This window comes from Lissotriton vulgaris, chromosome 7 (genome assembly GCF_964263255.1).
Source record: "Lissotriton vulgaris chromosome 7, aLisVul1.2, whole genome shotgun sequence".
NCBI lineage: Eukaryota > Metazoa > Chordata > Amphibia > Caudata > Salamandridae > Lissotriton > Lissotriton vulgaris.
Window position 1 is genome coordinate 446,402,654 of NC_141695.1, and position 13,867 is coordinate 446,416,520.

The 13,867-nt window shown below is 49.7% G+C and overlaps 1 protein-coding gene across 1 annotated transcript in view; it reads right to left on the bottom strand.

Annotated features, from left to right (window-relative positions):
* Positions 1–12,638, bottom strand: part of LOC147701829 (uncharacterized) — a 161,665-nt gene extending 149,027 nt beyond the window's left edge. The window contains exon 1 of the mRNA XM_086928712.1: positions 12,461–12,638. Within this exon, the coding sequence (XP_086784838.1) occupies positions 12,461–12,504 (44 nt within the window). The 5' untranslated portion in view covers positions 12,505–12,638. The remainder of the gene's footprint in view (positions 1–12,460) is intronic.
* Between the last annotated feature and the right edge of the window lie 1,229 nt (positions 12,639–13,867).

A 13,867-nucleotide genomic window follows, 5' to 3' on the forward strand; every position in this document is an offset into this window, starting at 1 on the left:
CTTCCTGCATGACCCGGTCCTTGGGAGTCACGCCCGCGCCTGACCAGCACCTCCTCTCCTTCCATGAATACCCCTCTGTTGATAAACCATCCCTCCGCGCTTGATTGTCCACGCGGCATGAATACCACTCCTTTGATGACCCCTTCCCCCGAGTCCGACTGTCCACACAGGTCCGAGGCCATCGCCTAAGCCGGGAGATACCGTTTACTGCCCCTTATTGTATGGAGTCGCTCCTCTTCAAAGGACCCACTATTGATCATGGCCTCCCCACCCCATGGGATACGATTAGGCGCACACATCCCAAGAATCGGCGGAACACTCAGCCGCGTGATAACCCCCTCCTGTTATCAGCAGGGTGAGGACCTCTATTGTGGATGTATGTGGGGGTGGGTTTGACACGAGGATTATGGGGACGTCATTACATAAGTTTAAAGAGTCTTTTATGCAATAAAGAATGCTCACATGTCATAAACCAGGGTATAAGAGGCCAGGCCTCAGAGAGGCTGTTAGAGCACCTCGAGACGATACCTTGTTGTCTGATCTGATGTGTTCTGCTCCGTCGGAATAAAACTTCTGTTTCCTGCCTTCCAGTCTCCGGCGCCTGCCTCATTGCTTGGTAATTTGAATGGTATAAAGGCGGTTAGCGCCGGGCAAATCTTGAAAAAGGCCATAGCCCTACCCTTTTTCCACAATTGGCGTCCCAAAGCGTGGGGCCCATCAGCGACACGTGGATCCAGTGGGAGAGGTCCCGACGACAGAGTGAACGACTGCAACGATCGGGAGAGCTCGTGTCCGATAGACCCTCGTCTGACAGCCGATCATCCGACCTTCACTAGTTCCGAACAGACCTCTCTCGAGTGATCTACGGTCCTGACTGGGAACCATCAGGAGTGCCACGAACATCACGAAGAATAGAGGACGATCGGGCGCTGGATTCGGAAGACAGGAAACCGTCCATGCGGTCCGGGTAAGGTCGTGTAAACACGACAAATTGAGAAATGATTGTTTGATTTGGATAATACTAGTATTACGCTTTGTTGATCCCTCTGGAGATTCACCGTCTGCAAACGGAGAAACAACAGGCTCTCTCTTTGCAAGCAGTGAAGGATAGGTAACGCAGACTTTTGTCCCCGTTGCAATCCGTCGTGCCTATCTTCCTCCCCCACTGTTTTCCCGAACTGTCGTTCGTGGATTGTTGTCTGGAGATTCTCTGTCTGCAAACAGGGAAGAACAAGGTCTCTCTTTGCAGGTAGAGAAAGAGTGGGTAACGCAAACCTTTAACACGTCGTACCCACTTATTCTCCCCACTGATTGTTTGATTGACCGAACATTGATTGTTCGATATTGGTTCTTTTGAGGTATTCACCGCCTGCAAACAACGGAGAATAGAAATATTCTGTCTAGTCTTTGCCTGCCGTGATAAGATAGGTAGTGCAGACCTTTGTCCCCGTTGTAACCCGTCATGCCTATCTTCTCCCCACTGATTGGTAGCCTGTTCAGCCCGGACCGCTTATTAGAGATGAACCATCCAGCTCCACTGGAGGGCACCCCTAATAAGGACATGTTCACTAAGCATGGACTAGTCGCTATTGCCTATACTAGGTTATGGCATAAATACACAAAAACGGACCTCAAAAGTCAGTGGCCACTGATAGGTTCCTTTGATGATCATAAAATAAAAACATTAGAAATAGCGCTCCAGAAAAATAAGACTACGCCCACTATGCTCGATAGTATCGGCATGTGGCGCAAAGAAACGGAACAACGAAGAAAAAGAGAAGAAGCAAAAATAGGGAAAGAATTACGAAAGGCAGCCCACCTAGCCGCTAAGCAACTAGAAGAAGAAATAAAAGAAAGAAAGGAAGCTACACAAAACCAAGAATCAGGGTCGACAGGTCAATGTCCTGTTAGGACCCCCTCTGCGCTCTACCCTGAATTGCCCTCCAAACAACGGGCGAACGATGAGTTACTGCTAGGTCCCCCAATCATCTACATGCCCCCTCCATATGCCCCCTGCCAACAACACCTGCAGGCCCTGAGTGCGAACGAGAACGACCTTAGCGTTAGTGCACCAGCCCTCACGGCCTCCGCACCAGCCACATTAGCAGCACCACCAGATGACCCCAAGGCTAGCAAGCACCCACCAGCTAGACCAAATAGGTTGAGCAAAGATGAGCGGGATGGGATTGACAAAATAGCAAAGACATTAGTAGAACGAAGGGAGAGCGAAGAATACACAATGAACATGTATAATTCGCATGCCGACAGCCACAGACGACATTTCATTTTGCGATTCAGCTACCACACCCTGAACGCATATGAGGATAGGTATCAAAGTAAGGGCCCCGCTAAACTGACAACGCTGTATAGGAAGATTGATGTTGGAGATGGGACTGAATGTGAGGCGACGGAGCTCTTCAGGCAGATGCTTGAGGTCTTCCGCCACCTCACGGAACAAAAACCAGAAGCCAAGGTTACAGTCCCTGAAACGACCTCAGTAGAAGTAGCCAACACTATGATGCCCATCAGAGAGGCGGCCCCTTACTGGATTCCGCCACGTGGTCTGGGAACAAACGATGATATTAATCACGCAGATGCGAAAGGGAGGGTTGTGTACAATTGGGTTTACCAACCATGGGACCGACAAGATATCCTAACTTTTAGACAAACTCTGCCCGATTTAAGAAAGAACCCGACAGCATTCTATACCGAATTGGGCACAGCCTTGGGTTCGACGATAATGACTTTAGCGGACATTGACTTGTTTTTCGGGTTATGCCTGCCAGCTGACGTATGGAAGCAAATCCAGAAGGCTGACCACACAGATCTGTTTGGACATACCTGGAACCAACTCAGTGAACTAGATAGACAGCGAGAGCCTGGAAGGAAACCAGTAAAGGACATATTAGAACTCCCAGACAAATTAGTTCAGAAGTTAAAGACACAGATCCCAGAGAAAAAGGTAGATTGGTCGATAGTCACGGCCTGTCGTCAGAAACCCCAGGAAGATGTATCAGAATACTTCTCCCGATTCGAGACAGTGTTCTCTGACTACAGTGGCCAAGACATGACCACCGCAACCGGACAACACCTGTTTGTGCAAAACTATGTGAAGGGCCTATCACAAGAGGTCTCCCAAAAACTGCAGACGAGTGAGAGTAGTTGGGGGGCCTCCAAACCCGCAGCTATCCTTCAGATGGCGCAGTATTACGAGCACCAGAAGAATGAGAATGATAGGGCATCCGAGAAAAAGAAGAATGATTTGAAAGAAAGAGTGATGATAGCCCAGATACAAGGTATAGCGGTCGGACGGGAACCCCACAGGGGGAACTACCAATCGACCATCCCTAGAAATCCACCTCCTAAAGATCACACCCCAACACCCCACACTGGACGTAGAGACATTAGCGATGACCAATGTGCCTTCTGCAAAGGATTCGGCCATTGGAAATCCCAGTGTCCGGTTCTGCTAGAGATGAACAGAAATAGGGACCCCAAGGATGTAGCGGGTGGACCGAGAAATAGGGGACAAGGACGAGGGCACACAAACGACACCAACAATGACAGATCAGGGAGATCGAACACATTTGACCGCCCCCGACAGAACCAGTATCAACTATCTGACGGTGAGAATGCCCCCGATTTTGCATAGGACTGCCAGGGGCAAGGGAGGGATCCAGTCGAGCTCTGTGTTGACCAGCAAGGTCCTTATGTCACTGCTAAGGTCCTGGGTACAGAGTCTCCATTTTTGGTAGACACTGGGGCGACGCGTAGTGTGTTATCAAAACGACTGATTCCAAGGGCACCCTTGTCTGGCTCACACATTACATCGATAGGTTTCGATGGGACGCCCTCCACTAACCCCCTGTCCGTGCCTGTCACCTTTGACCTAGAAAGCAACACCACTGACACAACATTTCTGCTCTCCTCCAACTCCCCTGACGCCATTATGGGCATTGACTTACTGAAGCATTTTCGAGCTACCATTAGGTGTTCCCCGGATGGAGTCCGAGTCATCCTGTACGACAACCCAGACATACCCAAATCCTGCCCTGCACGACACATGTGCTCCATAACTGATGCTGACCTGTCCTTGCTTGATACCCTGCCTCCGTACCTATGGGCCAAAAATGACTCTGATGTGGGACGAATGATGATTGACCCTATTCATATAACAGTGAGACAGGACGCTATGCTCCCGAAACTCCCGCAGTATCGGATATCGCCCGAGGGTGAGAAGGCACTGGTAGCGATCATTCAGTCTCTGGTAGATGCAGGGGTGGTCGAAGAAGTGGTTAGCAATGTCTGCAACAGCCCTATCCTACCCATTGTCAAGAAGCAAGGCGAGGGAGATGAGAAAGCGTACCGCTTCATCATCGACCTGCGAGAGATCAACAAAGTGGTTGTACCCCAATACCCCGTAGTCTCAGATATCACCACCATTCTGACCCTCATCCCGTCCACTGCCACCACCTTCACTGTTATCGACCTCAAGAATGCGTTTTTCTCTATCCCCATCCATCCAGACAGCCGCTATCTCTTCGGCTTCACCCTGAAATCCCACTCGTACCGATTTTGTAGAGCTCCCCAGGGGTACACTGAAAGTCCCAGTATTTACAGCCAGGCCCTCAAAAGACAGCTGGATGCCGTCCAGCTACCGGATGGAGTGGTGTTGATCCAATATGTCGATGATATCCTTTTGGCGGCCGACACCACCCCACTTGCAATGACAGCCACTGTTCAACTCCTACACTTTCTTGCAGAAAATGGCCACAAAGTTTCCAAAAAGAAATTGCAGTTCTGCCAACCACAAGTGACATACCTAGGCCATCTCCTGTCCAAAGAAGGGAGGAAACTTACACCCGATCGAATCCAAACCATCCTAGACACCCCCGTCCCAAAAACACAAAAGCAAGTCCGCTCTTTGGTTGGCCTTACCTCTTTTTGCAGACAGTGGTTACATAATTTTAGCCTCATTGTGAAACCCCTACTTGCCCTGTTGACCAAAGATGCCCCCTTCCCGCTCCCTTGGACCCCTGAGTGTCAAGCATCCTTTAAGGAATTACGAGATGCCCTCTGTTCAGCGCCCGTCCTGGGAACCCCGGATTACTCCAAACCCTTCTCCCTTTTCACCCACGAAAGGGAGGGGTGTGCATTGTCTGTCCTGACTCAGTCTATGGGTCCAAAGCAGCGCCCTTGTGCCTACTTCTCCGCCACTCTTGATCCTGTAGCCAGAGCTTTGCCTGCCTGCCTTCGAGCAGTAGCTGCCGCTGCTGTCTCTATCCGTCAGAGCGAGGGAATTGTACTTTCCAACTCCCTCACTGTGTTAGTACCCCATGCAGTCGACACCCTTCTGAACCAAACCAAGACTCAACATCTGACTAGCGCACGACTGACAGGGTACGAATTGACGCTACTTGCACCCCACATCACACTAAAGAGATGCACGACTTTGAATCCTGCCACATTGTTGCCCCTGCCTGAAAATGACCCCGACGTGCCTCCCATACACGACTGTGTGACCCTCACGGACGAACAAACTAGGAGTAGAGTTGACCTCCGAGACACTGCTTTCACAGACCCCGATGGAGAGCTGTGGGTGGACGGCTCTTGCATCAAACTCCCAGATGGCACCACTTCAGCTGCCTATGCAGTAACGACATCCCGAACAGTAGTTGAGACAGCCCGCATCACACAACGATCTGCCCAGGCAGCAGAGCTGATAGCCCTCACACGAGCAGGCATCATAGCCACAGGGACCACCGCGAACGTATATACAGACAGCCAGTATGCCTTCGGGGTGGTTCACCATTTTGGGCTCCTGTGGAAGGAAAGGGGATTCCTGACGTCCCACTGCACCCCCATCCTTCACGGAGATCTGGTTTCTGCCCTGATTGAAGCGGTTCTCCTCCCCAAACGACTAGCAGTGATCAAATGCCAGGCACACAAGAAGGTGACAGACTTAGTCGGACAAGGGAATGCACTAGCCGACATCACTGCACGAACCACAGCTGAGAATAGGACGGTGACGCGCATGTATGTGACCAGGTCACAAGCAGAGAAATGGACTGACGCAAGGGAAATGATTAGAGACATCCAGTCGGCCAGCACCCCTCACGAACTGACAAAGTGGGCAGGGGTGGGTTTGAAGGATGATGAGGGCTGCTGGCGAACTAAAGATGCAAACAAATGGTTGCTGCCTGACTCATACCTGATCCCCATACTGACGATGGCTCATTCCCCCGCACACATAGGATCTGCACCCATGATCGAACTCATTTCCAAAGTCTGGCACAACGACAAAATCCCCGACTCAGCCAGACGCCTAGTCCAGCAGTGCCTTATCTGTCTGCAACACAACCCCGGGAAAGGAACTGTGGTACCCCGGGGAGGGTTTGGGACCCCCAATCACCCCTTTGAGGTCCTTCAGATGGACTACATCCAGCTAGAGAGATGCCAAGGCTTGAAGTATGTACTAGTCATTGTATGTGCCTTCAGCAAATGGGTAGAGGCCTATCCAACCCGTGACAACACTGCCATGACTACTGCCAAAGTACTACTGAAAGAATTCTTTCCTCGCTATGGCCTTTGTCGAATTTTATGGAGCGACAATGGCCCCCACTTCATAGCTGAGGTTATCCAACTAATCTTAAAAGGATTGGGGGTGAAGCAAAGGTTTCATGCGGTCTTCCACCCCCAATCCGCCGGCCTGGTGGAGCGCCATAATGCCACACTAAAGTTGAAATTGTCAAAAATAGTGGCCACCACAGGACTTAAATGGCCAGATGCCCTCCCACTGGCTTTGCTATCGATGCGCTCCACTCCCACCAAACACCATTTGACCCCCTACGAGGTTGTATTCAGGCGACCGATGAACCTCTGGACTGCTCCCAAACCGACCTCCATTCATGACGTCCCGGACGTCCTACTGTCTGATTATTTGTGCAAGTTAACTAAAACGTTGTCTGTCATTCATCAACAGGTACAGAAAACGTCAACACCCAAGAAGAGCTCCTGAACAAAGACCGACCAACATTGAACTGTTATCCCGATACTGAGGCACTTGAACTTGCAAAATTCTCTGATCCCACTGTGCCAACCAGAGAAGGGTATTTCCTGCGTCGAAAGGAGGGAGCTTCGGCTAAGTAGGCCACGGACTAAGTTGAATCTCAGAACGGTGACCTAAACACAACCAAGGGTTACCGGGAGAGAAGCTAAACGAAGTCTGTGGTTCTGCCCACCACCGAGCACCTTGAAGATGATGGAAGCGCCAGATAAGAAGATGATGGAAGCGCCAGTTGAGAAGATGATGGAAGCAACCGGAAATACCCACTACAGGAACCCAAAGACTGACAAACTGCACAAATCAAAGACAATCGCCTTCTTCATTGTCTTCCTCTTTTGCCTCCTCCTCATGACCTCCTTCTGGATCCTGGAGGAAAGCACACCGGCTCATCAGGCATTGCTGCTCACTGCACAACCAACCCCCATGAAAGAGCACCACCTGATCTCCCTGTCACCTCAGCTCCGAGAGAGACGCAGGGAGTTCTGGAACAATTCCTTCGTGCAACTGTTGCACCAACACAACCTTGCTGCAAATGCCACGAACTGCTGGATCTGCGGGTTGCTCCCGCATGCCACTGGACACTCCATCCCCTTCATCCCTTCTCCTTTCTCAGTTCACGGCTCCTGCCTCGCCTGGTTGATCCTCATGCAAGAGAGCCACAAGGATAACGCCACTTCCAGCCAGACAGTGTCGCACTTCTACTCTGGGTTTTGGCTGAACAAAACCGGAAAGACCTCTGCTCCCCTGTGTCCTGCGCTCACGGGCGCCACCTTCCTTAAAGACATTCCAGCCAAAGAACGTGTCGAACTACAGGTGCTCCACAATCCAGCTAGATCCACCTTCTCTCATCTGCGAAAACAAGCTACCGCCACTCTGACTGTGGCTCTGTCTGTTATCAATGTCACGGGTCTTGTGTGTCTCGAAGGCCAGGGAACACAGCTGGTGGGTCACAGTTCCTGCCGAATCATCAGAACATTGGACTCAGTTGATCCCCCTTCCTTTGTTGCTTCTCCAAACATGTACTTTGTGTGTGGCACCAAAGCTTACACCTGGCTCCCGAAAGGTTGGAAGGGTATCTGCTACATTGCCTTCGTTCTCCCCCCCACGTATGTAGCCCCTGCTAACCATCACTGGCAGAGGCGTGCAGATGACATTGGACAAGCCGACTCTACTGGAGCACAGTTCCTGGATGCAGCAAAGGGACTCGTTCCCCTGTGGGGCCCAATGGCAAACAGCCGCGCTATCCGACACCTGACCCAGGCAGTAGAAACAACAATCAACATCACGGCTGGCATCCTCGCTAACAACACGGCTGAGCTTCAGGCGGTCCGCCTTGTGGCCCTTCAAAACCGCCTTGTCCTAGATGTGGTTCTAGCCGATCGAGGAGGAGCATGCCGCATCATCGGATCTAGCTGCTGCACCTACGTGCCAGATAACTCGCCCTCAGTCTACAAAGCAATTGAACACCTCCACAGACTTTCCTCAGAGGTTCACCAAGAACAAGAAGGATGGTCGCTTGGGAGCTGGTTTTGGGACACTTTGAAGGACTGGGGTTGGAGGTTGTTTTCCTTCATACTGATACCTGTTGTGATATTATGTGGGTGTTGTTTAGGTATCCAATGTCTACCATCTTTATTCAGCCTTGTTTCTAACTGTATGTGCCCAAAGACTTTGGACTTCCGAAATGAGCACATGAGTCCCCTCTATGAAGTAGAAATACGTGGCCTTATGGGGATAAATCCGAACTGACAAGTTGGCGAGACATGTTGAAAGGGAGGACTGTGGAATTTTAGTTTACGAGCTGAACATCATCTGCGCCAGCTTGTCACCCACGTACAACGTGCACGACAGCCATTTTAGGTATCATGGTCTCCCTGTCCACGATCGATCGCCAGCGCGCTCCTCCGACCCCGCAAGCATCCTCCGCGCACCCTGGCTCCCCCTCCCTCCCTCACATGAGCATAACCCTTCTCCTCCTGCATGACCCTGTCCTTGGGAGTCACGCCCGCGCCTGACCAGCACCTCCTCTCCTTCCATGAATACCCCTCTGTTGATAAACCATCCCTCCGCGCTTGATTGTCCACACGGCATGAATACCACTCCTTTGATGACCCCTTCCCCCGAGTCCGACTGTCCACACAGGTCCGAGGCCATCGCCTAAGCCGGGAGATACCGTTTACTGCCCCTTATTGTATGGACCAATACCAAGACAGGGTCTGGGCTTATTGTATGGAGTCGCTCCTCTTCAAAGGACCCACTATTGATCATGGCCTCCCCACCCCATGGGATACGATTAGGCGCACACATCCCAAGAATCGGCGGAACACTCAGCCGCGTGATAACCCCCTCCTGTTATCAGCAGGGTGAGGACCTCTATTGTGGATGTATGTGGGGGTGGGTTTGACACGAGGATTATGGGGACGTCATTACATAAGTTTAAAGAGTCTTTTATGCAATAAAGAATGCTCACCTGTCATAAACCAGGGTATAAGAGGCCAGGCCTCAGAGAGGCTGTTAGAGCACCTCGAGACGATACCTTGTTGTCTGATCTGATGTGTTCTGCTCCGTCGGAATAAAACTTCTGTTTCCTGCCTTCCAGTCTCCGGCGCCTGCCTCATTGCTTGGTAATTTGAATGGTATAAAGGCGGTTAGCGCCGGGCAAATCTTGAAAAAGGCCATAGCCCTACCCTTTTTCCACAATACCGATTCGGAAAGTTTACCGATTCGGTAAATTTACTGATTCTGTATATTTACCGATTCGGATGATTTTCTGTCCCCTACATCTCAAAAACCAAATACCGGTCGGTAACGGCCGAAAAGACCGATTTTCGGCCGTTACCGACCGGTATTTGGTTACCTACATCTGGCCCGAGGTGTATGGAATCAGCAGGATGCTCTCCGTAGTCTCAGATCAGATTCTTCTATACCACTAGTCATCGCTGTGGCAACAATTTTGGGTCAATGCGGATGCTACGCAAGAAAGCTCTAGGTTGATTAGCTACCTAACAATTCAACTCCCAATTTGTCTTATATGTGCCCTATCTGGATTTTTTCTTTCAATACTCCACTTTTAATGTTATGTCTTATTTATAAATATCCTTTCATAACGGTATATAGACATATATCCTATATAAATTTAGGATAATTGATGTCTTTTTTAATTGCTGTATTGTGCACGTAGCTGTGTGATAATTCTTCTTTTATGGTCCTGACCCCCAAAATAAAGTTTTTGATTGATTGTCTTGATTTGTTTTGATCATATAACAATCTTTGTTTCCAGCACACTTCATTATTACTAAAAATGTGCTCCGCTTTTGATTTCCTACCTGCTGAATGAGTACAATTCATTTACAGATATTTATATTTTGTTGTGTATTACAAAAACAGACATCCTACGGCCTTTTCTTTCACGCTCCTTGTACTCCAGAAATATTGTTACCAAATTTACTTTACTTTTCTTTTTGTGACTACAAAGTGAGAGGAGTTTGTAAACACCAAATCCCCATGGTAAAAAGAAATTAGCAGCAATTTGTTTGAAAACATACCCGGCGTTTGCCCTCTGTTTTTGCGTCAAGATAAATGCAGAATTTAAAGGCATCTATATTCATTACATAGATTTTGAGACTCACCAAAAATCGGCTCATGACCAACCAATGGGCTGAGACAAACAATTTACGATACACTGTGTAGGTAGGTATGAAGATGTGACAGTGGGCCCCAGAAATGGTTCCTAGTCACTCCCCTTCTTCCCACATGCTTCTTGCTATAAATCTCCCTTTTCTGCTCTATTTATAGATACGTCCCAGACGGGGCCAGGGCCAGGGCCGTGGTACAGGATGTGCACGTGTGCCATGGGTGTAAATGTGAAATCTCTATCATGGGGGTCGTGGAGGCAAAGAACGGAAGAACAAGCAAGCCAGAAGCTATCTCGGAGCATTAATCAGTAACTTAACGGAATAGTGTCATGAGCAAGCAAACAAATAGGCCGTGGAGAAGCGAGGGTGAGGGGGGGGTGATGTGGCCCGCGGCAGGGCGGTTGACCTCGAAGTTAGTAAGTCGAGTTCGAATCTTGGCAGCGACGCTGCAACGTACTGTGATTCTGGGCAAATCACATAATCTTCCCATGCCAAACAAAATGCACTTTTCCACGGACACCCACAGACGATCATGAAAACGCGGGCATCCGCCTCAGACTATTTTTCTGTTTTTCGAAAGCCCAGCTCCGGGTCTGCCCTGTATCGATGCGCAGGAGTGTCCAGAGAAGAGCTTTTAGTGAGGGTTGTGAAGGCCTCAACAATCTCTTATCTCAGCCTCTGCCACAATAGCGAGACCAGAGGGGCCGCTAGGAAGAAGAGGAGGATATTCCCTGATGACCATACGTTTCACTCAATTTTTTTTTTTAAAACACCACGAACTCGACCCGATTATATCACAGCGCTTTATACGAGAATCGGTTGCGTTACAGACTAACACGTTCAAAGTTGTAGTGCGGATACACTGGGCCTAAGGAGGCCTCCCCCGCCTAGGCCTGGTTGGGACCCAGCGCCGGTGGATTTAAAATAAAGTTTTTCAGTGCACACTCGGTCACGTAGATTGTCTCCTAGGCCCGAGTCACACCAGAGCTGGCTGGTGTCAGGTAGCTTAGATGGAGCAGCGCTAGTCACCTCAGAGAGAACGGTAAGGGGTGACTGTGAAATGAACTCTCAGGGCATGAATTTAAAATTGTAGCAGATTTCGTTTCTTATATGTACAATAAACAGAAAATAACACAATACCCCGCAAAGCAAGGTGGTGGCACAACAAAACAGAATGAAACCGAAAGCCACAGTACAACCGAACAGTATCGCACTGCAATAAATCAGCACAGATAAAACGAAAAGGCAAACATGCACAAACCTCCAAGTCACACATTACACCCCCAAAATCCTTTCTTAATACTCTGGTAACCAAGCCTGTGACATACATGTTGCAAAGATAGACCTCTATAGGTGCATTACCATCCTGAGCCGAAGCTTGATCTAGACGACGCTACGTGGCCAACGCCTGCTCCGTGTTTGGTGAGTTACTAACAGATTATTACAGCTGGAGATAAATCCTAGAGCATACAGTGAGGAAAGTACGGACGGTGGGCCCTAGAGAACACAAACCAGCCCTCTGCATCACACTCGGTGCCATTTTAGGAAAGTCACTTTTGGTTTCAGACCTTCGACTCTCCTAGCTGCACTTAGAAACAGTACTGAGGTATATAAAACATGAACAAGTACAATTCCAAGATGTGTTCCTATAGCTACAAAAATTGATAGAAAAAGTAACAAGTACCAATTAAGGGACATGTGTACAAGCTCCAGGCAGTGCTGCAGCCGTAGGAGGCATGTCTGAGAATCAGGTACTCACCATTCGGGGGTCTCCCCTTGACTACAGTCTTTGCAGTCTCCCATCTCAGCGGCTGGGCTCGGTCGCGCCTGTTCTCTTCCTCGCCTCAGTGTTCCGCCTCCTCCTCGCCTCTGCACTGAGCCCCAGTGTCTGTCTCTCGGCCTCTGCTTTTGAAAGGAAGTGGCCGTTGTGTCCGGAATTAGTTTGCGCCAGCCAGCCCCTTCCTGCGCTCTTTTTTATCCAGTATCAGAGCCCTGAACTGAAATCGAAAGTTTGTACCTTCCAAAAAGAGCAGGGAAGGGTGGAGAGAGTCTGCACAATGCTGCAAACCAGTCAATTAACCTTCGCTAGCACCAGCATCATTTTATGTAATATTGGCATCATGAATAGTTTGAATTTATCACAAAATCGCAAGTTCTATAATTCGGTATTAAAGCTCATATAGCTCTGATATTTAAGAAAAGTGAGTTTATATTAATTGTAAATAAAGTAGGCCAGGGGGGCGCACAAAACGTCTATCAGCATAAGTGTACTGATGGATAGCTTTCATGGATGCTGCCAGGAAAGGGAGGCAGCTCAGTGGGTTGTGCACCTGTGGATGGCTTTCATGGATGCTGTCAGGTTAGGGCGGCAGCTCATTGGGTTGAGCACCTGTGGTTGGCTTTCAGACAAAGCGCGAAAATGACTAGTCAACAATAGCAGTATAAGGCACTGCACCACCCCAGAACACTTAGCCACCAAGCCAGCAGCAAGAACCCATGAGCATGACACCAATTAGGCCTGGTAGTTCAAAGTGTGGGGTGAGAAGCACAGATCCAATGAGCCAGGTCTCAAATCGCCAGTGCAAGACCACTGGGGGTCTGATATGTATCCCAAACAGAGCTGCAGGCTATACTCAGGTAACGCGGTAGAAGGTCTCCAGGTAGGTATTAAAACTGTATTTTTGCCTGCGTCCAAGCACCCCGCAGCTGATAATAGCAGGCAAATGTCAGCAAAGCGGCAAACTGAGAGAAAGTCAGCCCCAGGAGTGCAGGTAGGCCGCCCACGGTGGAAAGCTGCGTCGGCCAGCGGCTCGGCCCATCAACACCTTCGCTGCAGCCCACGCACCCCAGCACCCGACAGCAGCGCCCAGGCCGCAGATCGCGTCAGGCCCACACCAGGGGCCTCATTTATGAGCCCTTGCGTCACTTTTACGACGCCGGTGCGTCACTTTTTGTGACGCACCAGTGGCGTAAAAAATGCGCCTTGTTGCGCCATATTTACAAAGTGACGCATCTAGGTAGATGCGTCACTTTGTAAACACCTGCGCCACATTATACCTGCGCGAGGTATAATGTATGCAAGGGGGGCGTATTGACGCAAGGAAGCGTCGTAGAAGTGACACATTGAAATCTATGAGATTTCACTGCGTCAATTTTAGGACGCCGT